The sequence below is a fragment of the Diadema antillarum genome, unplaced genomic scaffold, assembly GCF_040938485.1.
Source record: "Diadema antillarum isolate AM-2024a unplaced genomic scaffold, OU_Dant_1.0 scf00000187, whole genome shotgun sequence".
Lineage (NCBI taxonomy): Eukaryota > Metazoa > Echinodermata > Echinoidea > Diadematoida > Diadematidae > Diadema > Diadema antillarum.
Window position 1 is genome coordinate 156,933 of NW_027271076.1, and position 25,259 is coordinate 182,191.

At 38.1% G+C, this 25,259-nt stretch overlaps 3 protein-coding genes across 3 annotated transcripts; all 3 read right to left on the minus strand.

Moving 5' to 3' along the window:
* Positions 1-1,737: 1,737 nt before the first annotated feature.
* On the minus strand, positions 1,738-2,853 carry LOC139723341 (kappa-type opioid receptor-like). Its single transcript, XM_071634598.1, has one exon. It carries the CDS (start codon positions 2,851-2,853, stop codon positions 1,738-1,740), a length of 1,116 nt encoding a protein of 371 aa, XP_071490699.1.
* An 8,474-nt stretch (positions 2,854-11,327) lies between these two features.
* Positions 11,328-12,380, minus strand: LOC139723342 (allatostatin-A receptor-like). The gene has a single exon (XM_071634599.1). The coding sequence runs from the start codon at positions 12,378-12,380 to the stop codon at positions 11,328-11,330; it is 1,053 nt and encodes a 350-aa protein (XP_071490700.1).
* Positions 12,381-21,461: 9,081 nt separating this feature from the next.
* Positions 21,462-22,556, minus strand: LOC139723343 (allatostatin-A receptor-like). The gene has a single exon (XM_071634600.1). The coding sequence runs from the start codon at positions 22,554-22,556 to the stop codon at positions 21,462-21,464; it is 1,095 nt and encodes a 364-aa protein (XP_071490701.1).
* Positions 22,557-25,259: the final 2,703 nt, after the last annotated feature.

Genomic DNA, 25,259 nt, shown 5'->3' on the forward strand with positions numbered 1-25,259 from the left:
TGGAGCTTTTGCCTTTTTAAGGTTGAAATTGAGATATCTCGTATACGCATATTTGATGGAATCAACATTTGGGAAATCACAAAAAACAACAACACAAAACAACTGATGGGGGGGGGGGGGGGGACTGAGGGAGGAAAGGGTCGAGGGCGAGTGTTATCTCCACCCTTCCCTTCCGATGGAGCTTTTGCCTTTTTAAGGTTGAAATTGAGATATCTCGTATACGCATATTTGATGGAATCAACATTTGGGAAATCACAAAAAAAAAAAAAACACACACACAAAAAACAACTGATGGGGGCGGGACTGAGGGAGGAAAGGGTCGATTAAAAGGGGAAACTCCCCTTATACATGAGGGAACCTTGAGTTTTCGGAATATAAGTGATAAGTCTTGTGCACTCAGAATTATTCATAATTTTTTTTTTGCAAATCTAAAAAGTGTACTAAGCTAGGGAAAGAGGCACAGAGGGGGAGGGTTTGGGAGGGGGTATCCCCCTCCCAAGCACGAGAGATTTTGCATATTTTGAATTGAAATTCAACGATCTGGTGCACACTTTTAGTGAAATATTAAAAAAGATATCTTATTTGATGAAAGGTTGCAAAGGAGACCCGCTTCATGTGCATGCATACAGATATACACGCATTTTTTTTTCCGCCTCCCAAATCCCCGGTCCAAATCTTAGGGGGGGGGGGGGGGGGGGGGCGACCGCCCCCATCGCCCCCCCCCCCCTGGCTACGCCAGTGATGATACATGTAAGTCGTTCTTCTTACCACTAGTTTACAAAGGATACGACTCGCGTTTGAAATAAATTGTAAACTCTCCTCAGAGATTTTGTAATGTATCCACAGACCTTTTCCATCCCTCTCTTTTCCCTCTCATTTTTCTTGTCTATTCTTACCTGCTCTTCTTTCCCCGTTCGTCGTTGTCAGTATCTGTCTGAGTGCATTTCCTCAAGTTCTGTTATTTCTGTGTTTATGTTGCTATTGTTGTTGTTGTTGTTGTCGTTATGTGTGTTTTTTTTTTTGTGGCCGCTTGCATATCTTCCTTTCCGTTCAATTTTCCTGGCATACCTGGCCCCATAGTGTCTGTGCCACAAATGTGATATGTTACATAGTTTATATGTTTGCATTCTAAAATTCTAGTAAGTATTGTCCATAGTATCAGCATCATATATCAATGAGTAAATGTACAATAGTACATAGAAGAATTTAAAATGAATATGTTTTATTGGTATAACAAATTGGTGCTGTTGTTGTTTTCTTCCAGCGTTCCACGTCTTACAAGCCTGGCTTTCTTAGTGGAACACTGTTTTCCATCATTGTGATTATTTACTATTTTTGTTGCCATGGCAAAGTGCAGTGTTTCTATTTTATGACATCATTCGTGCATATACTTTATATTGTATTAAAAAAAATGCTTTATCAGACGAGCGTAAGAAAAATGAAAAAATGTTATCACTTTGGATTATGTCAACTTTTTCTTTTCTTTTTGATGATGGAAATAAATACACTATTGAACTGAACTGAACTAAGATATCATGTTTGAACTTATACTTGTATCATAAAGTTACTGTAACAACAGAAAGAAAAGTAAATAGAGTGTACATAAGTCTGGTGCATTGTATCTACTGTCAATATTCATGATAATCTAGTGTCCATAGATGTCTGCTTTTTTGTTTAAGTGGTTTCAAATAGTTGATTTCAATCTTGACATGCCGGCAAGTTAACAAAGCTTGCGTATTAAGTCTTGACGATGTTTTCATGAGTTTTATCAGATCGGTACGTTAATTCCACATCCTCAAATATTGGTGCATTTCTTTTGCTTGTGTTTCTAAAGAAATCCTTCACGGCTTCACGGAATTGCGGGTGACGAAGGGTGTACAGTATTGGGTTCACACAAGAATTACAAATGGCTAGTGCGGTGACTACGCGTGCAAAAGGACTTCGCAAAAAGGAAGGAGTGAGGAGCCCCAGGTTGAAAGAGATGAACGCTATCTGATCTGGGGTCCAGCAGATGACGTAGATAAGGACAACCGTCAGTGTTAGTGTGAGGACTCGAGATCGGGCGATTTGATGGAACGATGCTGTGGTCTCATTCGACGCGAAGCGGGCGGCCTGCCGCCGGAGAGAGCGTGCAATGGCTATCTGGGTTACAAGCATGAGGAAGGTAGGGAGAACGAGTTTGACAACGAAAACATAGATCCCAAAAATGATTTGCTCGTCTCGTGGCGGTCTCTGATACAGGCACTTTCCCTTTGTCACGTCCGTGGTGTTGGTCAAGAGTATACGAACCATTAATACACTTGATCCCATCCAAATGAGACAAACGATGATATTCACGAGTCGGGGACTGGCGAAGCGCTTAAATTGGATCGGATAAACGACAGCGAAGAAACGATCGAAGGACACTGCCACCAGGCTGTAGATTGATGCCATAATCGCGGTCCACATCAAATATTCGCCTTCCATGAGTTTACAAAACAATGCGCCCACCCATGAATTGGGGATAGATTTGACTTTTGCGTACGGAACTAGAAGTATGGAAGTGAGGAAATCAGCAATCGCTAGATTTCCCACAAGAATATCAGTGGAGCGCCTCTTCGATCGACGGCCGAACACGACAGCGATGACGAGAGCGTTACCGATGATCCCAAGAATTGCTATCACAAACTCGCAGATCACATACCAAGACCACGTCATAAGTTCCCAGGACCAAGCGATCGGGACTTGCTCTTCTACGGACGAAAAGTTGTCGTATTGCTTCTCGGCGGCTGATTCGGAGGAGGCTGTCAGCGTTTCGGTCACCACCACAACTAAATGCAGTTTAGCCGACATTGCTGTAAGGGTGCTAGTCATTGCGTTGATAATCGATTGATGGTACTCTGACACTATAGTACAAGTGATACAAGAAGAGCAAAACACAACATAAATATGAATTGTTATGTCAAGTCTTTTACATCATTGAAAAATTTCTAATGATATCGTACAGAGAATCATTGTCCGACCGGGGCGCTTTTTTATCATTATTATCATTAACAGTACCATGACTTTAAACAAGTTTGCGTTCTGCTTCTATAAGTCGACGTTTTTGTTTGTTTAGATAATTTATTTCATGGCCTATTCACCGCCAGTAACAAAGAATACGCTCTTATGGATCTTTACTATCATAACGTTCGTCTACGTCCAAGTGATATAATTCTCTCATTCTGGTCTCGTTAAAATACTCTGTGTTGCAGACACAAATACCCGGATATATTTCACACGAAGAAAAAGAGACAAGACCGTCAGACTGATGATAAAGATAAAGACAATGACAAATATGAAATCATTCGATCTTCTTTTTGGCGTTGATTTTATGAAAAAAAAAAGTAAAATAAGTTTGACATGAAATCGTGGAAAAAATGGGAACAGCAGGTTACTGTAAATGTTTTTTTTTATATGCCATTAACCATTGTTAACCTTTTTAAACATTTCATCCGAACGACAAAAACCTGTTAGATAGAACGTAGCTTTCTGAGCATTAAATTTTGAAACCCATGTCACACCTCTATGTACATACATACATCACATTAAAGGGACATTTTCTAGACGATTTTCATAATTTCACATCATGTAGTACATAAATCGACAACTCTATGTATAGATTTGTGGAACTTATTGTCGTTTTTGAGCAGAGAAACAATACTTTGAAAAACCTTAAACAAATTACACTGAACAAGGATGATGATATAGGAGGTTCACATATTTCAGAAATGTAGCAGTGTAATTCCATTACAATACCGCTTGCTTGCGAGTTCACTTGTGAATAATCTATGCATGCCTTCTTCTTTTGTTCTGCTTCCTTAAGCCGCAACTCATGCGTTCTTATGGTGACTCTGCCATGTCATCTTCCTTGTTCATTGCAAGTAGTTCTAAATGTTGAAAATATTCTTATTCTTCATCTCAATCATCACAAATTATGAAACTCTCTCCTCAGTATAACTAATTTATAGTTGTTCAAATGTAAAAATCTGATAATCATTCGGAGGTCTCCTTTAAGTTTCGGCTTTTGCCGAACTGAAAGGACGATATTTTGGCAGAAATGATATGGTGTGTGTGTGTGTGTGTGTGTGTGTGTGTGTGTGTGTGTGTGTGTGTATGTGTCTAACGAATTATAATCTTCCCATCATAATGGATTATATGAAAGGTCACCACTTCCAAGTGTAGTTAGAAGTGGAGTTAATTTCCGCTAAAAAAAGAAGGAAAATGTTTTGAATGTGTTTTAGATTTATGTTGATTTTCTGATTTTCAAAGCTCTGTACCACTATACATGAAATTTAATCTGCCAGATGCTACGATTTTTGAGGGAAGCATCAACTAGAAGCAAGAGCAAGACAAGAATTGTAAAGTTTACTTTTGGCCTGATTTGGAATTTCCCGGGGAAAACGCATGCTGATGATGTTAACCGTTACTAGAAAAAAAAAATGTTAACGTGAATTATTTTACATATCATAGCACTAGTATAAGATTAATTTGCACTTACCTTATTAAGAAGATAGCTGAAATCAGGTTTGTCTCGCAGTGAATGTCACGAAAGACGAAGTGAAACTTCAAAAAACTTCAATACTACTTTTATATGAAAGCACATCGCCAGATTGTTTTGGCGAGTGCGCTCTGAAAGTAATGAAAAAAAAAAAATTGAACGGAATCTGTGATGCAACCTTCAACCAACTTTAGCTTTTCTGTGAAAGCAGTCTGGACCCAATCTTTTGTATTCGTCTTTCATTCCAAAGAAAGTGTCACCATTATACATTGACTGTTAAGCGATCTTCCTTAGAGAGAAGAGTACAAAGAAACGCATTAGCGCTCCATCTTATAGCCGTCCAGTTCTTCGCTAACTGCATAGAAAATGAAATCTATGACTGTCATATATCATTTCATTCGTGAATGAATCGCAGTGCCCAACCGTTTACCCTTACGGATGTGCGGAAGAAATGTGGTCGTGAAAAACGAAACAAAAAAAAAAAAATCGATTATTTCCCTATTTTGCTCGTTGTCATGAAAAGATAAAAAATGTAACAAAGTTCCTCGGTGCGCATATTCTCAAAAAAAAAAAGATTGCTTATCGCTTTCTCTCGTTCTCTCTCCCTCTCTCTCTCTCTCTCTCTTTTTTTTTTTTTTTGGGGGGGAGGGGTATATGGATATATTTTTGATAATCTATAGTCTCTTTCTCTGCTCTCAGCGGTACTCGCAAGTCTTCCTACGTTATTTTTGGAGTACCATTGTACTCTATTTTCCCCATATCCTAAACAGTATTTACGGTAACAAGAAAAAGAAAGAGGAGAAGGAGAAGAAGAAGAGAAGATGATGATGAATAAGATGGAAGGGATATAATGAAGCAGAAAAAATATATAATTCGATAAGATATTAGATAAGACGTTCGTATGGTGTATCTTTCACTTTCGTTTTTCGAACGGTGTGAGATATTGAACTTATTTGGCTGTCAGCACTGAAATGAGCTTATTAACCCGTTCTCTACGGAAACCTGATGGCCTGCGTATTAAATTCACGGGGATTTCAGAATTCAGTATGGAACGGGTTGAGATAACAAAGTTTGGGGAATAATGCACAATGTATCCTCCCCCCCCCCCCCCTCCCGAATGAGAGAGAGAGGGGGGGGGGGTGGGGGAACACAATTATGATATTAAGCAAAATAAGAAGAAGTAAAAAAGGGAAAGAATAATTATAATGAGGAAAATACAATTTGTGACCGTGCAACTCAAAACGAACATAAAGTCGCACACACTGATGTTGCGTGAGGACTGAAAATAAGTGAAATGGGTCAACCTAGCCGAACTTGACTTTTTCATATTTTCTGAAAGAGCGGGTCTTCTTTTACATTATGCTAAAATTTGGTATCATAAAACGGGCAGGAAAGTGTGTTTTTTTAGCAGTTTATCTTGAACTTTTTTGGCAGAATAGTGTGATTAGGTGTGTCTTAAGAATCCCCTTTTCATTTCTGAAAAACCTTGTCCATACTCTTCACTTTCAACTCTAATAACTTTTGAAAGGATAGTGCTACTGCTGTGAAAGTTGGCATTAATTATGGACAGAATATGTTAATGAGGCATGCTTAATTTCAGTTTAATCTGATAATCCCTTCATTGTTGTTACTCTGGTGGTTTACTTCCTGTTTTTTGTCCCATTCATCGCACAGCCAGCACGGTTTGGTAAAGATTAAGCGCTTGAATAGACACTGTACTTCAGAGCCTCTTTTCTTAGTTCACACTTTTCCTGAGTTTGTGCTTTCTTTCCAATATTTAGATAGGTTAGGAGAGTCCATTTGGCTTGAGTTATACATCATTTTAAAGCTTAAAGTCTGCTCTTTCAGAATATGGTCTTAACTAAAAATTAATGTCTGGCGACTTTTTGTTTGTTTTGAGGTGCAGGGTCACATTTCATAGGGTGCGAGATAGAACATTTAATGGAGGTGAAATTCGCTTTCTTTCCATAATCATGTGTAATATAGAGCTTATTTTGCTCTGAACACAAAGATACTGTAAGCTTAAGATAATGATGTTATAAAAATCTTAGAGCGTGTTTGTGAGTGACTGCTCGTGGATGTGTGTGTGAACGTAAAATTGTACTGTCTTCATTGTGTTATAATTTCTTACCTACGGTCAAAGTGTTCATAGCTCTCAGCGTTACTCATTGATATGGTGTTTTTTTTCTTTTTTCTTTTTTTTGGGGGGGGGGGAGGGGCGGGGGGTTAACAATTTTGATATTTTAGAGGTTTTTTTTTCAACTCTGCTGCATCTCAGATTCATAGTTTTAATGTTGTATGACGGGACCTGTTTGCTCGTCCTTGTGATTTCTAGAAAATTTTCAATTATTATTACTATTTTTGTATATCAGCTGAGCACGCGTGTCTGACAGTTTTATCATATTAACACAATACATCCTGTATTTTCAACTTGTATGTGTATGCATGTGGGTATCCGGCGTGTTTGCTGATATTGTGAACATGCGAATTCCCTCAAGCGCCATCGCTATGTACTGCTCGACCTTCTCAAACATTTTCCGTCTTTTTATGCAAAGCTAATCACACACAGAATGATGATTATCCCTATGAACGTGAGGAATGTGGCTTCATCTTTCGCCTCCCTGGAAAAGAAAACAAACAGACAAATAAATAAACAAACAAACAAACAAACAAAGAACTTTAGAAATGATTCTAGTCGGCCCTCTGAACAGCCTGATATTTAACTGAGGAACAAAGGCCCTCATCGTGTGTTCATATTGAACGGGTCTGCAGCTGTGCTCGGTTTTTAAAAAAGCCGCATAACGCTTTTTCAAAGCCCCTATATACCACGAAAACTCATGTTCCCAGAAGACCGAAAGGCCACTATTTACCACAACGCCCTCTCACAACAGCGTGGACTATTTCCAAACACTGTCTGGATAATTGAATCGTTTACAAGAAACAACCATGAATTTTTAGCTGGCTGCATTCCCTACCCCCATGATAAATGCGTTTTGCATGGTGACTGATAGGCCTACAACAGAAATTAACTTACACTTAACTTTTTGTTTCACTTAAGTAAGATTACTCTTATTCCATTGTTCTAAGGGTCGTACCTGCTTATTCTACTAACATTCCTTTTCTCTTATCTGGTTTCTTTCAGGATTTCATCCCTTCGCCCTCATTATTCTGCTATCTATCTTTCAACCCCTCTGTCTATCTATATACACCTATCTATACTTTTATCTACCTTTGTCTACAAACCGAACAATGGTTTCTTTGGTATCTATACATGGAAGTTGTTCCATGAACATGGAATCTTTTACAAAATCCGCAATGGAAGAAAAAAAAAAACCAAACGAACAAACATATCTTTCAGAGAAATGGACATAAAAATATGTCTGCATATGTCGCTCGTTATAACCAATAGTAAACTAAAAATGATTAAAAACTAGATATAGTATGGAATGTAGGATAATACATATTACAGTGTATTAGTTGCTGTAGCTGTAGTATTAATAACTTGTAATGTAACATAGGAAATATGCAATTTGCAAGAATTTCGAAGGAGTCTGCGATGTAGTCGGGCAGATTTGATTAAAATGGGCTATCACTTTTTCCAATTCTGTCTCAAACTGTACCTATAACTCGGGTAACTCCCAGCAGTTCTCTGAATAATCAGAAACATGTCGTTTATGTTAATCATAAAATCTTATCTACTCAACCCAGTTTTCAGCAAACGTCTTTCCTCGTCTGTTGTAGGAGCGAAAGTGGAACTAAAAATAATATAACTTTGTTTTTATCTATCTATATATCTATTTATTTATTTTTTTGTTTTTTGAGGGGGGGGGGGGGGGACTTTATGGAAGTAATCTAAGGCAGTACCATTTTGAATCAGGGTTAGCATGCAGTTATACTGATTATCCGATATTCAACCAGTGTCAACGGGCTCGTTCGGTAATAACTTTTTCCTCTTGAAACATGAATCACTGTAACTTCCAACTTTACAGCATTTAGCTTTACTAGTCACTATGGGTTATAAAGATGTTATCTTGGGTTATAAAGATGTTATCTAAGGTCCCAATCCACTGACCATTGGAGGCTCATCTGATCCCCAGAATGCCAAAATTGTCTGCGTTCCGATGAGTTCGCATGAAATCTGAGCCGACAAGCGAAATTTGGGGGCCCTGATTTCTAGCAAATCCAACAAAGATCTGATGTTGATCGGGATAATCGGATTGAAGGCCGGTAGCTGCCCGATATCTGTCATCTGTTCATCGGATTGTGATTTTAGTGTAATCTGACACTGACCCAATACTTCCGATAGTCGCAGGTTTCCAGTCCGACTAATCGGTCAGTAATCGCATGGTAATCAGACTAAAAATCTGAAAATTGTAAATCTTGATTGTAAGCGGGTCAAACAAACTCTCCCAAACAGTACACCTCCTCCAGAGTATCCCCGAAATCAGTTAAATAAAAAGAAAGCTAAAACAATTTAAAGCAACAGTGCCTGTATCATAGACAGATACTTATTCATTGCTCTTATTTTAGTTTCGTAAACTCAATCATATCGTACTTCCTAATTATGAGGGAGCTCTGGGTCTCAACAGTATTATCATTAGGGGCATGTTCCGCCGGCCCCGAATTCAAATTCAAATGAACGCATGGATTAAGTAGATGTAGCAATATTAGTAGAACACGTTCAATATTGAAATAATTTTGAGGAAAATCGGTCAATCCGTTGGAAAGTGATGAATCCTACAGTTTCGGTGCTGCTTTCGCTGGATTTGATGTCTACAACATTTTGCAACGTTGCCTATGGAAAGCAACGTAAGGAAAATACACGAAAAAAAAATAGCATATTAGTTGTTTCACTTTTCTGGCATCTAACAATATCTATTTACCTCAACTAGAAAGGGCGGGCGACATATTTTCTCTTTTCATATGTCAGTAACAAATTGGATGAATGTGAACTTTTCACAGAATGCAAGTTCAAATTTGTGGAATTCGTTATATCTTTTTCCATACGTGACGTCACAAAATATTGTAGTCCTGTAATCCAACAGTAGCGTCAACGAAACTATAACAATTAATAACTTGTGACCGGATCGTCCGATTTTCCTCAAGCTTTCACTGATGTGTTCAGCTAATATTGCTACATTCACTCAATCCACTCATTCTGCATTAAAACGCAGGAGGAGACTTGGTAGTGGACTCCTTAATCGTCACAATCAGTTTCTCTAACGGCTATTGCCGATAGAAGTCAGCAAAGGCGCCCGTTTTGGCTGACCGTGGGATCACCCTCCTTTTATAGACCGTTGGCCATCGGATGTCACTATAGGTTTACACGATGAGTGTCAAATGGCATGTATAGTTGAGTTGATGAACTATTAACTCTTCGATCTCACATTTAAAGGGACATTCCAGACGATTTTCGTAATTTCACATCATGTATGTAGTAAATAAATCGACAACTCCCTGTATAGATTTGTGGAATTTGTTGTGGTTCTTGAACAGAGAAACAATGCTTTGAAAAAACCTTAAACAAATTACACTGAACAAGGATGATGACATAGAAGGTTCACTTCAGAAATGATAGCAGTGTAATTCCATAACAATACCGCTTGCTTATGCGTTCACCTGTCTATAATCTATGCTTATTCTTCATCCCAATTATCACAAATTCTGAAACTCTGTCCTCAGTATAACTAATTTATAGTTGTACAAATATAAAAATCTGAGAATCACCCGGAGGTCTCCTTCAAGAACTATTTTGAAGCACCAACAAGTGACCAAAACTTCATTTTTGTTTCATCTGCAAAATCCATGGTAAATAATCTATTTAACAAAGGAGACAATGCAATGTGAAACTTAAGTTTATTAATGATACCAACATTACGTGAAATTATTTTCCTATGTTAATGATATCATCCACTGTAATACCGAACGTTTTTATGTGGGATACACGTTCTAATCGAGTGTCATGAAAAATGACATCTGTGCTTAATGTTTCTATGGAATTGCTACAAAGCATGTACTTAGTTTTCTGAAAGTTGTGTGATAATCTATGAGCTCCTATCCACTTAGTCACTTTTTTTTTTTAAATTCAGAGTTGACAATATCTATGAGAATAACTGGGTTTTGATGGGAAAAGAAAACATAACTCATCAAAAAGTATATAATGAGAATATATCAGATGATCTGCCAAAGTCATAATAGTTAAACAAAAAGGAACGGTCCAAATAAACTACCATGAGGGACGCCACATTTAATGAATTCGAAACTTGAATTACTCTCCTTTAGAGATACATATTGCTTTCGCTTTTGCATGTAACTCCTGAACCACTCCAAGACCTTCCCCAGTATGCCATAATGAGACAATCTGAATAATAAATTTCATGATTAATCGTATCGAAGGCCTTGGAGAACTCCAGAAAGATACCAACAAGATATGAATGACTATCTTTGGTATGCGCGACGTTAGTAATAAATTTCAAAAAAGCGTGAGTAGCGCTGTGTTTCCGACGAAACCCGAACCGAGAATTTGTGAAAACGTTACGAAAATTACGAAAATTAATTGTTCTTCTCAAGGGATGAAAGTAAAGAAATTGATCTATAATTACCTATATCAAGGTCATCTCCTATTTTGAATAAAGGGACAACATTGGCTATATTCATATGATCAGGAAAAACACCATAATTTATATAGACTTATTAAAGATATGCTCCGGTGGATCCGCGATTGAAGATATAATGCCCTTTAAAATGATTTATTCCATCTTGGCCTGCTGGTAAATTGAAAACACGTATGAGTTTGGCCAGTCAAATGTTACGCTTTGTCAATGCTTTGATGACTTGTCTTTGACAGGTAAGGTAATTCCACATCCTCAAATATTGGTTTATATCTTTTGCTTTTATTTCTGACAAAATCCTTGACGGCTTCACGAAATTGCGGGTGACGAAGGGTGTACAGTATTGGGTTCACACAGGAGTTACAAATTGTGAGTGCGATGACTACGCGTGCAAAAGGACTGCGCACAAAGGAAGGAGTGAGTCCCATGTTGAAAGTGAAATACGCTATTTGGTCTGGGGCCCAGCAGATGACATAGATAAGGACAACCGTTAACGTTAAGTTGAGGGCTCGAGATCGGGCGATATTGTGGAACGATGCTGTGGACTCTTTCGACGTGAAGCGGGCGGCCTCCCGCCGGAGTGACCGCACAATAGATATCTGGGTCACTAGCATGAGGACGGTTGGGAGAGCGAACTGGACGATGAAGTAATAAATTCCGTAGAGAATTTCCTGGTTTCGTGGCAGTGCCTGATAGACGCACTTTCCCATTATTACTTCTGTAGTGTTGCTCAAAAGGATTCGAACCATTGAGACGCATGATCCCGCCCAAATGAAACAAACGATGATATTCACGAGTCGGCGACTGGCGAAGCGCTTAAAATGGATTGGATAAACGACAGCGAAGAAGCGATCGAGGGACACTGCGACCAGGATGTAGATAGACACCGTAATCGTGGTCCACATCAAATACTCGCCTTCCAATACTTTACAATACAATGCTCCCATCCATGAATTAGTAATATATTTGACTTTTGGGTGAGGAACCAGAAGGATCGAAGTGAGGAAATCAGCTATCGCCAGATTTCCAACGAGGATATCCGTTGAGCGACTCTTAGAGCGACGGCCGAACACTACAGTGATGACAAGAACGTTGCCGATGATTCCAAGAATTGCTATAACAAGCTCACAGATTACATACCAGGACCATGTCATGACTTCCCATGACCACGTGATGTTGTTGTGCCCAGCCACAAACACAAAATTGGTATATACCTCATCGCTAGCTGATTCTGAGGAGACAGTTAGCATTTCGGTCATTATCAAATCCGAGTGCAATTGAGGTAATGTTTCAGGAGCCGCCGTCATCATTGTGTTAAAATCGATTCCTTTTTAGAGAAGAAAGAAAGATTAATTACAATGATTTCTTAATATGTTATGTCTTTACCATCAACTCAACGAAGTAATCATTATGAAGATGACGGAGCATTATTCAATCTAATAAATACGTTTCATTTTCCTTAGAGTCAGCTACCTCATTACCGTATAATTTAGAGTAAATATTTTGAGTAAACATTCTACTTCAACAGTTTAATCAACCTGACGTCCAAGGAGAGAAGAGCATTGCAATGTAATTCTAAAATTCAATACGAATGTCTTTATACTAGTTATCCCATTTCCGTTGCTTTGAAACATTGTTGGGTTGTTTAGTAGAAACAAAGTCCAGGAAAAAAGCCATGTTTTCTAAAATTTGTGATGACACGGTAATTGATAGTGATGAAATAATCCGTTCTCTTAAACGGCCTTGCTGTTATGAAACAGAGCATACGACATATCTATTCCCTGAAATTGAGAAATGAAAATTGAGAAGACAAAAAATACTTTGTCTTTCATTTGTCTTGGAAAACAAATCGTCAAAGACAAAACTGAAATGGAGGTATGCTTTGATCTCCCTTAAAGTGCTTGTTATTCATATTTCTTATAAACACTAGAAAAACCTGTCATATCGTAATGCAGAAGTTTACGTCAGAATTAAAATTCGATTCTGGTTTACAGGTTACGATGAATAATTTGATAACGAATCAAATATGTGTATCATGAATTCCTTCATAACCTGTCTACTATAGAAAAAAAAACACAAGTAAAGGAAGTGTCAGGTTTGATATTTGAGCCTGCTTTTAGATTTTTAAAGAAAACAAAAACAATCATGTTAACCGTATATGAATTTACTCGTATGGTTGTTTTAATAGATTAAAGACATCAAACACACACACGCTCACACACAAACATACACACATAGATACTTACCTCGTAAATAAGATCAGGTTCGTCCAACAATGAGCGTCCAGAAAGAGGTAATGGAATTTCGGCAAACTTGGACATTACTTTTATATGAAAGCACACGCTACATCCCTTTAGCGAGTGCACTTTGAAAGTAATTGAATGCTAGAAAACAGAAAGAGTTGGAAGGAATCTATGATCTAACATTCAAGTTACTTTCCTGCAAAGTCACCCTGAGCTCATTTTTTTTTCATTTGTCATACAGTAAAGAAACTTTAGTATCTATTTTGCATGGAATTCTAGCAGATTTCTCAAGACGAAGATTCCAACAATAACCAAAGGAGCTCACCGGCATCAGAATCTTTGAGCTAATTAGCTCCACTGTTACATCAATATCGACCATCAATCCGTGCATGAATTGCAATGGCCAACGCTAATGGATGTGCGAGACAATTTGTTATCCTAGGGAAACGAAAATCGATGATTTCGTATTATGTTCCTGTCATGAAAAGGCTAATAGTATAGCAAAATCCTACAAGCATCAAGATTGTAACTCTATCTTTCTTTCTCGCTATCTCGCTCTCTTCCTTTCCCCTTTCTTTCTTTTCCTCTCTCTCTCTCTCTCTCTCGAACATACAAAGAAACTCACTGCTCTCTAGTGTTGTTAGTCGTCATATTCCTTGCTATTTTGGCTAGTAAGTCGATAAACCCTGCATATTATTCTTGCTTATTGTGTGTGTGTGTGTGTGTGTGTGTGTGTGTGTTTTGTAAAGTGTTGATGATGAGTAGTCATCTTCTTTGCTGTCGGATATGTGTTCTTTCTAGACTATTATGGATCTGCATTGAACAAGCTACGTGTAGAATACCGGTTTCCCTTTTCTACCAAAAGCAACACTTATCATAAGAAGGAAATGAAAAAGAAGAAGAACAACAGAAAATGTGGCTGTTATTTACTGCTTATTTACTGTTGGTTCCTGCATAAAGCACATCCATGCACACTTGTACACACACAAACACACACACACACACACACAAACGCGCATATATATATATATATATATATATATATGTGCGTGTGTTCAATTTTATTTACAGCCTGAACATAAGTTGGACACTAGATATTTTTTCTCCACTGGGTTTACAATGTTTAACAAACTGTATCAGCGATAAAGTGAAACACAGAAGGGCTACAGCCTATAAGGCACAGGCAAGGTTTTTTGCTTGCATCTCTCATATGTGACCGTGCACCTCAAAACGAACATAAAGTCGCACACACTGATATTGCGTGAGGACTGAAAATAAGTGAAATGGGTCAACCTAGCCGAACTTGACTTTTTCATATTTTCTGAAAGAGCGGGTCTTCTTTTACATTATGCTAAAATTTGGTATCATAAAACGGGCAGGAAAGTGTGTTTTTTTTAGCAGTTTATCTCGAACATTTTTGGTAGAGTAGTGTGATTAGGTGTGTCTTTAGAACCCCTTTTTCATTTCTGAAAAAACCTTGTCCACACTCTTCACTTTCAATTCTAATAACTTTTGAATGGATAGTGCTACTGCTTTGAAAGATAGCATTATTTATGGACAGAATATGTTAATGAGGCATGTTTAATTTCGGTTTAATCTGATAATCCCTTCATTGTTGTTACTCTGGTGGTTTACTTCCTGTTTTTTGTCCCATTCATCGCACAGCCAGCATGGTTTGGTAAAGATTAAGCGCTTGAATAGACACTGTACTTAAGAGCTTCTTTTCTCAGTTCACACTTTTCCTGGGTTTGTGCTTTCTTTCCAATATTTAGATAGGTTAGGAGAGTCCATTTGATTTGAGTTATACATCATTTTAAAGCTTAAAGTCTGCTCTTTCAGAATATGGTCTTAACTAAAAATTCATGTCTGGCGACTTTTTGTTTGTTTTGAGGTGCAGGGTCACATATATATATATATATATATATATATAACACATAATTCTAGAAAAGTAGAAGGGTGGACTGACTTGCGTAGAGATAGGATAGAGGGAATTTGAAAAGAATAGGAGAGGCTTAACTGCTTTCATAAAGGTAAAAACAAAGTTATAGATCACTAATCAGCAAGGCAACACCCATTGAGGACGAGTCCTGAGTATATTCGGGCAAGTGTCTGCGGGAAATGCGTGTTGTAGCAAATCAGTCCGTCCCACCCAGGCGCAGATGAATAGTTTTGTATGCCAGATCATGGTCAATTTATGAATTCGCATTGTACTCTTGAATACTTACTTCTTTTCCAAACTTTAAATAAAGATAATTTAAGATTCATCCGGTGGCGGATCCAGGGGCGGGCGCACGGGGTGCCCTCTTTATTAGTTGTTAAAACAAAAGAAATAAAACCAAAAAATGAGATGAAACCCGGAAGTAGCACCAGAAATATTGTTTGCCCCCCCCCCCCCCCCCCCTTTCACGGAATTCCTGGACCCGCCCCTGAACAAGTGAATCGTTCAACTCTCTGTTATGTATGTAAAGTGTGTAATGTTGGAACTTCTAGGCTTTCAAAAGATAGAACGAAAAAACAAAACAAAACAAAAAAAAAAAAACAACATCGTATTGCATGAAACAAAGCTCTCTCGATCGATTTACATTCGCGTAATCACGCAATCCAACACACACACACACTTGATGATGATGATGATGATGACGATGATGATGATAATGAAGAATATTGGTGATGGTGACGATGATCCACAGCATTTGTACGGTGCTATATATCTGTTGTGAAATCATTCAAAGGCGCAAACTCCTTCAAGAGAGTTACACAATTGAATGTCTGGTGGAAATGCGAATCATCAGTGAGGCTTTGAAGTGCTCCAGTTTGTCAATTTCACGGAGAAATGATGGAAAAGAGGTCTGTATTAGAAAGAGAGCCGCAGTGCTAACATGAAGGAAAATACATGGTCTCCATATCACTTGAGCTGTGTAATAAGCATCTGGAAGTATGTATTAGTTCATCCAAATAATTGAGAACATAGTAATCCACGAGCGGCTGAATTAAACTTTGCATGACAACATTGCAGTTTCTTGTGAGATAGATAGACGTAATCTTTTTCAGACAGTAAATAGCGAAGGACAGTTTACCTCGGACAAACAGACGTAGGCTACATGATTGTTCCACGTTAACGTTTCATTCAGGGTCACACCCAAATACTTGCATGTGTTAATTTGATTCACAAGAGAATCATTTATCTTGATTTGAATGTTATCAAGTTGATGTGTTTTTTTTTTCGAATTGGTGCGATTATCAGCGAATCATACTTTTCCTCATTATGTTAATCCATTAGATTTGTTACATTTTGAAATTGACTTCAGGTTGTTGTTAACATATTTTTCCAATTCAGGTATATTAAGTGAGGAATGATAAAGGCAAGTATCGTCTGCAAACAAAGACAGTGGATTTTCGCACTTATCTACTTTAACCATGTGATGATAAGTGATAATAAACAAAAGCGGCCAAAGGATGCAGCTTTTCTGGGGCGTACCGCATGAAACATGACGTTGTTCTGATATGTTTCCATTTATAACTGTTACTTGCTTTCTAACAGCGACAAGTAATCTTTGAACGAAGTAACGCTTTGTTCATGCATACCATATTTTTGAAGTTTTTCAATAATCATAATATTGCGTGGTATCACATCAATATACAATAATGTTGTTTTTTTCAAGTCTAGAGTAACAAGAGCCAACAATGCGGCCCTCATCAAGAGCTTCACGTATATTTTCATTGGTTGTAGTGAAGGCAAGGAGTGTTGAAAATTTTGGACTAAAACCAACTGAATATTGGCCGAAGTAAAATAATTATATACCTGATTCAAAACCTTTGACAGAACAGGGAGGGCCGACAACTCAGAGGGACCGTCGTGTCTCCGCCTTTATGGATTGGTGAAACACACGCTAATTTTCAGACACTTCGAATTTCACCTCGCGCTGAAGATAAATTAAGCACATGACAGACAGAGGAGTTTGATAATCAGAGGCAATGTATCTTTGAAGACAAACATCGGCAAACTGTCATCACCTGCTGCCTGATTTCTTGGGACTGAATCAAAACATTTCATTATCACATTTAGTAATAGGATGAAATGAGAAGTTGGAAGTAACGCATCCTGTTGATCAATATATTGAACGCAGCTTCCATTATGTATCTTTCTCTGAATTAGCCATTTTAAGTCCTTTAGGAATATCAACAAAGCAATCGTTCATAATATTTGCTATGTACTTTTTTCACGAATTTTTTATTTTCTTCACATTTAACGCAATTCCGAGTGGATACATTTGTCTTGGGTAATAAAACATAAAGCAACTTCCAAAGTTTGGCAGAGTCATGTAGCTTTACTATTCAGAATGTTTTCAGTATTTATTTTCCCTTGGTTTTACGTATCAACGAAGTTACCCAATTTCTTTGTTTCTTGTTATCATTTCAGTAGTATAACTGCTTTGATTTCATTGCTTTCTTCTTGATTCTGTCCCTCTCAGTCATAAGTGACTTTATGTCAGCATTCATCGATGGTGCAGATTTCTGTCTAACTTCCCTGCGTTTTAAAGGGGCATCTAATATTTTCATATTATCTAAATATAATTTCATCATTATGCCGTGTTACTTTCGCGAGTTGGATCACATCATCCCATAGGCTGCCCATGATTCTTTTCGTAATTCATCACAGAATTCCACAAATGTCAGATTCTTAAGATTTTGAGAATTTACATATTTATGATATGAGGAAAAGGTTTCTACTTAATTAATCGATGCCACTACCATAGTTAAGTATGGGCACTAAAGTGAGAGGCGATTGCCGTGGCTGAAAACGACATGATTCTCGTGGGTTTTGACACACACTATTTAATTCATTTTATCATGAAACAATCTTTAAATGTTTCCTTGTTTAGTTTGTTGGGACTAATTTACCTTTGTCACAATTCATAACCGACTACAATGAAATCAGTGCAATATGCATTGGATATAGGCTACTAAGTGCATTCTCGAATTAAAAACAATTCATGTAAGCACTAGGAGGTCCATACAAGACTGCGATGGATAGGTTACAGCTCGTTATTCCGAAGGTTCGTTATTCCGAAGGCTCTTTAGTCTGAAGAATCGTTATTCCGAAGGTTCGCTATTCCGAATTTCATTTTAGAATTAACAAATCTTCGGAATCACGAAGCTTCGGAATAACGCCACAAAAGTTCGGATTAACGAACCCTTTTTCATTTTCGGATTAACGAGCCTTGAGGTATAGGGAATTTGTGTGTTTCGGATTAACGAACCTTCGGAATAACCAACCTTCAGAATAGCGAACCTTCGGAATAACGAACAGCACCCGATGGGTAGAGGCTATTTGCCTCTGAGCTTGATACATACAAGTTCCGTAATTATTATCATTATTGGCTTTTATCTAATGTAATTGCTGAATATGACAGTGACTCACTATAATATAGAGTATTATCCCTCCGCCTTGTCGATTTTATATCGAGACGTAGTTTCTTGTAATTAGTTACTCTAATTTCAGCGTTAGTAATGCATCCGTTCAAAATATGGTTTCACTCAAAGCACAAAAACATCACACTGATAGCTAGTGAGCAAGGTCTCTACTTCTTCATTTTTGAAAGAGAACAGACATTCAAATGGGCGATTTTCAGGCCACGGAAAGATTTCTAATGTTCAATATTTTGCTTCATAGTTTAACATAGTAATGAAGTGAGCAGGTTTACATATATGATCCTATTTTTGTAGACTCATTTGACTATAATGTAATTATTATCATTTAAATGTAACACACATTTGGTGCATATCCAACCAGCGTCTGAGTAAAAGAAGCGCTTGCCTCGTTCAGAGAATGACAAAATGGGATCCAATTATGACAAGCAATACACATAATAGCTTTGTTGTTTGATTTGACAGGCTTTGAACATTCGATGCGGGGATATTTTGGGTTACATTGTTTGTGTTGTCGAGAAAGTTCATGGAAACAGATGTTGAGGATCATACTCTTTCCAGCTCATTCAAGCTCTGTGTTGATTCTCACCTTTTTGTTGTCAGTGGTCAATGCCGTGATCTTGAAATCAGTTGCCCATGCTTTCATTACGCCTCGGCTACTGCGGACTTTGTTGGACAGGATCTTCTGATCCTTCTTTCGTGAGGTGTTCGACGATGCTTAATAACTTCTAATAATGCAGTTTGCAGCGTGCTCGGTAAACATCGTCTCTCGCGTTGAATTGGGTGAATCTGACGAGGAAGGGGTTCGGACCGTGTGTTCCCTCAAAGTGCCTGGCCCTGGGATCATGGGACCGGTCGATGTCACTGAGGCCGAGTTCAGCAGCGAGTTTCTCTGTGGCTATAGATCCATGACCATCTTTTTCGTATCCTCGTTCGGGCTTTCTTGAAGCCCCCCCCCCCCCCCCCCAAATTGTACAATTCCTGTTCTCTGAGATCTCGGGTAACTTTTGACAATTTGTGTTCAAAATTACTTAGGGTCCGTTCAAGGTCATGAAGCACTCTCAGCTTTGACTGGAGGTCATGGTCGAGTGACTCGTTGACTCGTTGGGTGACGGAATCCATGATTGCTTCTGTGACGGCTTTTGTTACGACCTTTACCACAGCAGGGGTACACAGAGCTTTGACAATGCGCTTTTGATGAGTGTCATCGCTAGAGTGACCAGCCGAGATGTCCATACCTTTCTCGTCACTTCTCGTCGGGAGAGTTTACCCGTGGTCTGGAGTTGCGGCAACGTCGCTGTCTTCCGCGCTTTTGCCCTTCTTTTTGGTGCCTCTGTCACCGCTCACGAAAGCCATTTCCAAGAATCAAGAGTGTTTCAGAAGAAACATCAAGGTTAGTAACGGCTGTATAGAAAATTGCGCTTTGTGAAAGGATGAAAATGAACAAATTAAGTAAATTATCCGAGGACGGAAAATCAAAAGTATGTGATGTCGAGATCGCCATCTATCATGTTGAATGTGTTTATGTTTTGTCAAATTCTGAAACTTTTCGGTTTTTGACATTCTTCGGCCTGTTCGTCTGAAACAACAACAACAACAACAACAACAACAACAACAACAAAAGCATGTACACATTAAATTGTGCTGATAGTTTGCGTTATCCTACAAATCGTACAATTTCTTATCATGACTTGTACACCATACAACTAATACAGCTAGATAATATTGTTGGTCCCCCCCCCCCTCATTCGCCTTATTCTGAATTTATTTTTTTTTTTTCTTAATTGATTCTATATACACCGGCAGATAATCATTTAGATCGATCTGGCAATTCAGTGACTGACGATGGCGTTAGGGTTCTGTAAAGAGTCATTCTATGGAATTCAAGCCATTAAATACCTTGAATATAATGCAGCAAAAGTTACCATCTTGACCCCAATGAATTTACAACTCTGAACGTTAATGCTAATCCTATATTAAACAAACATTAAATACACCTTAATAAGTTCATCAAATATGTTCAAATTCGGGGTTTTGTGCTAATTTAACAGAGATAAGAAATTTTCATTTCCTAGAATTAAAAAAATAAATACGTAAAGAATCAATTACAATTAAAAATTCAAAATTTACTTTGATTATTTTTTAATCATGCAACCGAAACAATTATAAATACTTTTTTACAAGAAACGGTTAAAATGATTACTTTGTATCCGTATAAAATGCTACCAGTGAAAAGTAATTATCGTAATGAAAATGTGCAGCACCGAAAACCCGAGATGTGGTATGAAAAGCTTTGGTTGCGGGTCTTGTGATGGCTTGTAAATCAATTTGACGTATTTTGTCCTATGATAGTAACAATCCATTGCAGCCAGAGACTATGAAGCATGTTTGATATAAGTTCTCATCTGTCCTGAAAAAATGTTGTTGTTTAAAACATTGCCTGTGCCGCCGAAAAGTAAAGCAAACAAGCAAAAAAACAAAAACAAAAACAAAAAACAATAACAAGGAAAGAGAAATAGCTCACAGAACCATCTGGTCCATTAAATCCTCGGTAATATTTATTATTACTTAGTGTCCATAGGTGTCTGCTGTTTTGTCTACGTGTACTTTGCATGCTGTAAAATTGACTGTGCTTTTGCGAGGATGGCAATTAAAGAGTTACGCTTTTTCGATGCTTTCGTGACTCTTCTCGGGCCGGGAAGATATTTCCAAGTCCTCAAATATTGGTGTATTTCTTTTGCTCTTATTTCTCAAAAAGTCCTTGAGAGCTTCACGGAATTGCGGGTGACGAAGGGTGTACAGTATTGGGTTCACGCAGGAGTTACAAATGGCGAGTGCGGTGGTTACGCGTGAGACGGGACTGCGCACAAACGAAGGAGAGATGATCCCAAGGTTGAAAGAGAAATACGCTATTTGGTCTGGAGCCCAGCAGACGACGTAGATAAGAATAACCGTAAATGTTAGCGTAAGGACTCGAGATCGGGCGATATTGTGGAACGATGCTGTGGACTCATTCGACGCGAAGCGGGCGGCCTGCCGCCGGAGTGAGCGCGCAATGGCTACCTGGGTTGCAAGCATAAGGACGGTCGGGAGAGCGAACTGGACGACGAAAACATATATCCCGTAGATAACTTCCAGGTTCCTCGGCGATGGCTGATAGACGCACTTTCCCACCATCACATCCGTAGTGTTAGTCAAGAGAATTCGTACCATTAAAACACATGATCCCGCCCAAATTAGACAAACGATGACATTCACGAGTCGGCGATTGACGAAGCGTCTAAAAGGGATTGGATAAACGACAGCGAAGAAGCGATCTAGGGACACTGCCACCAGGCTGTAGATCGATGCTGTAACCGTGGTCCACATCAGATAATCACTTTCCACGACTTTACAGAAAAATGCGCCCGTCCATGAATTGGGAATAGAGTTCAATTTTGGATACGGAATCAAGAAGATCGAAGTGACAAAATCAGCTATGGCAAGATTTCCCACGAGGATATCCGTTGAGCGACTCTTCGAGCGACGGCCAAACACAACAGCGATAACGAGAACGTTGCCGACTATCCCCGTAATTGATATAACAAGCTCACAGATCACATACCAGGACCACAACATGACTCCCAAAGACCACGTGATCTGGTTTTGCCCAGTTGCAAACGAAAACTCGCTATATTCCTCATCGGCAGCTGATTCAGCGTAGGCTGTAGACATATCGGTGACCACCAGGTCTGAATGAATTTTAGCCGACATTCCAGTGCACGTCGAAGTGATTGCGTTGAAAAAGGTTTCCTTGTACTCTACTCTTGCCAGTACAAGAGAAAATGCAAGACAAGAAAATTCTGAATCAGTCATTTCATTATTTGAGTGTATTCACAATTACCGCGAACATACGTAATCAACATTCTGCTTCCATAAATTTGCGTTTTCCAAAAATTTTCATTTGCCGCCCCCCACCCCCAAAAATAGAACATTCGACTAATCTTGATTATTCAGAAATGCTAGTTCTCCCATTTTCGTTGCTTTGAAACACTGTTACTTTTTCTAGTTTAGACAAAGTGCAGGACGAGCTTGGTAATATTTTCCAAAATTGATGTCATAGTAATTTGATAGCGATGAAAGAACCTGGGGCCCATTGCATAAAACTTACCGTTGAATTTCAATGGTAACTACCGTCAAAATTAGGCGTCACAGCCAATCAGCATCAAGGATTATAAAATTTACCGCTAATTTGAAGACTTACCGCTAGAAAGGAGCGGTAAGTCCAGCGGTAAGGGTTTTATGCAACAGGGCCCTGATCTCATGAACAGCCTTGCTTTTGTTCAAAAGAAAGTATGTCACATTGCTTTTCGCTTCTGCTAAAACTTTAAGATGAAAAAGTTTGATAGGAAAAAAAATTATGCCCGCACTTCCTTATAATCTGTCTATAATTATTATACTATTATGGTCACTCGGAGTTTCACGTTGGAGTAATCAACATTTTGAGCTTGTCTTCCCTGAAAAGAAAAGAAAAATCCACTATGTGTGTGATTTAGATTCTCATTGGTTTCCTGATATTCAATTAGTCCATACTATAACTTGAAAGCCACTACCTGGATATTTTGTAAGATAGTCGAATATAACGGCAATTAGAAACAAAAGGAAGAAAATAAAGGACTTGTCTGGTTAAAGTATGAGCTTACCTCTATAAATATTGTGAAAACAAAATGCATGCAAACGATATTAGCTGTGTATCATTTTAGAAAGAATTCGAATGGGTGCTTGATTTTATCAACTCAAATACAGCAGACATACTCAAGCATTAGACTTACCTCGTGAACAACATCAGGTTGGGCTCCCAGGTAACGTCAAGAAAGATGTTGTGGAAGTTCGGCAAACTTCGTCACTACTTTTATATGAAAGCTCGTATCATTACAGTGTTTGACGAGTGCATTGTGGCAGTAATCAAATTGAATTCTACAAGTCAAAAAAAAAAAAAGTTGAAAGGAATCTATGATCTAACCGTCTCCAAGCCAGGTTTCATTCCCTTCAAAGTCGACCTAAGCTAATTCTTTCTTTCTTTCTTTTTTTTTTGTTATCATTTTTATTTGTCATTTCTTACAGAAAGTTTCACTATTTTACAGGGTATTCAAAACGATTTTCTCAGATGAATATTACAAAGAAACGCACCAACGTCTAGATTTTAGTACTCTCATGCGACAGTCATCATTTATAACGGTCATTAAACCATACATGAACTTTAGTACCCAGCTCTAATGGATGTGCAACATAATAGTGTTGTTTTTTTTTCTTGGAAAATGAAAATCGATGATTTCGAATTTACTCTTTCTCGAGAAAAGATCAGTGGAATAATACAGTTGCTGGGTGCATTAAAATTGCAACTCAGTCTTTTACTCTCTCTTCTCTCTCTTTCTCTCTCTCTCTCTCTCTCTTTCTCTATTTTTTTACCCCCCCCCCCCCCCTCCCCGTCTCTCGAAGATACGCGGAAAAAAATATGCAACTATTTTTCTTTTTTTCTGTAGTTACCACTGCTCTTTATCGATTTATCTTTCTTGATATTTTGGCAGTATTTTTACCCCTGCTTACTCTTGTTTCGGGTTTGTTTTTTTTTTTTTTTTACATTTCGAATAGCGTAAAGACATCTCCTTTGCTTTTAGATTTGTGTTTTTTCCAATGTCATTTCGGATTGGCATTGATGTCCATGAAATGCTCGTTTATCTTTTTGTTTAATTATCTTTTTTACCTAAAGAAGCATTTATCAAAAGAAGAAAAAGAAGAAGAAGAAGAAGAAGAAGAAGAAGAAGAAGAAGAAAAAGAAGAAGAAACCACTTGCGATTATATCAGGAAGATCGTATGTAACGGTGTATCGTTCACCTTTGTTTTGTATGTCTTGTGTAATGTTGGAGCTTATTCGTTTTCAAAACAGAAGGAAGACAGCAAGGGCAGTAGAAACAAAACTACGTCATAAAGCATGAACAAAATCACCCCAAAGCCCTGACTGCCTTTTGTGTAATTCTGTAAATAGTCACACGAACACAGAAATAAGTACTAGCCTACGTGATAACGTTTTTGATTCAATTCGATTTTATTTCTACATTTTCTTTCTCAAAATAGATTAATTATCTAAATGAAATAAACAATTGGTATTTAGTTTTGTAATCTCTATGAAATACCAATATTTTGGAAATAGAAATGAATACACAGCGCAGGTTCTGCCTCCCTGGAAAATTAGAAATAATGACAAAGAAGGAACATAAATTATTTATTGAATCACACTCAAACACACACACACACACACACACACACACACACACACACACACACACACACACACACAGTGTGCATGTGTGTGTGTGTGTGTGTGTGTTTGTGCTATATTTTGTCTATAAAACACACACACATACTACATACATAGTTTGTGTTTAAGTGATTCGTAGTCCACGTGTGGAATAGTCA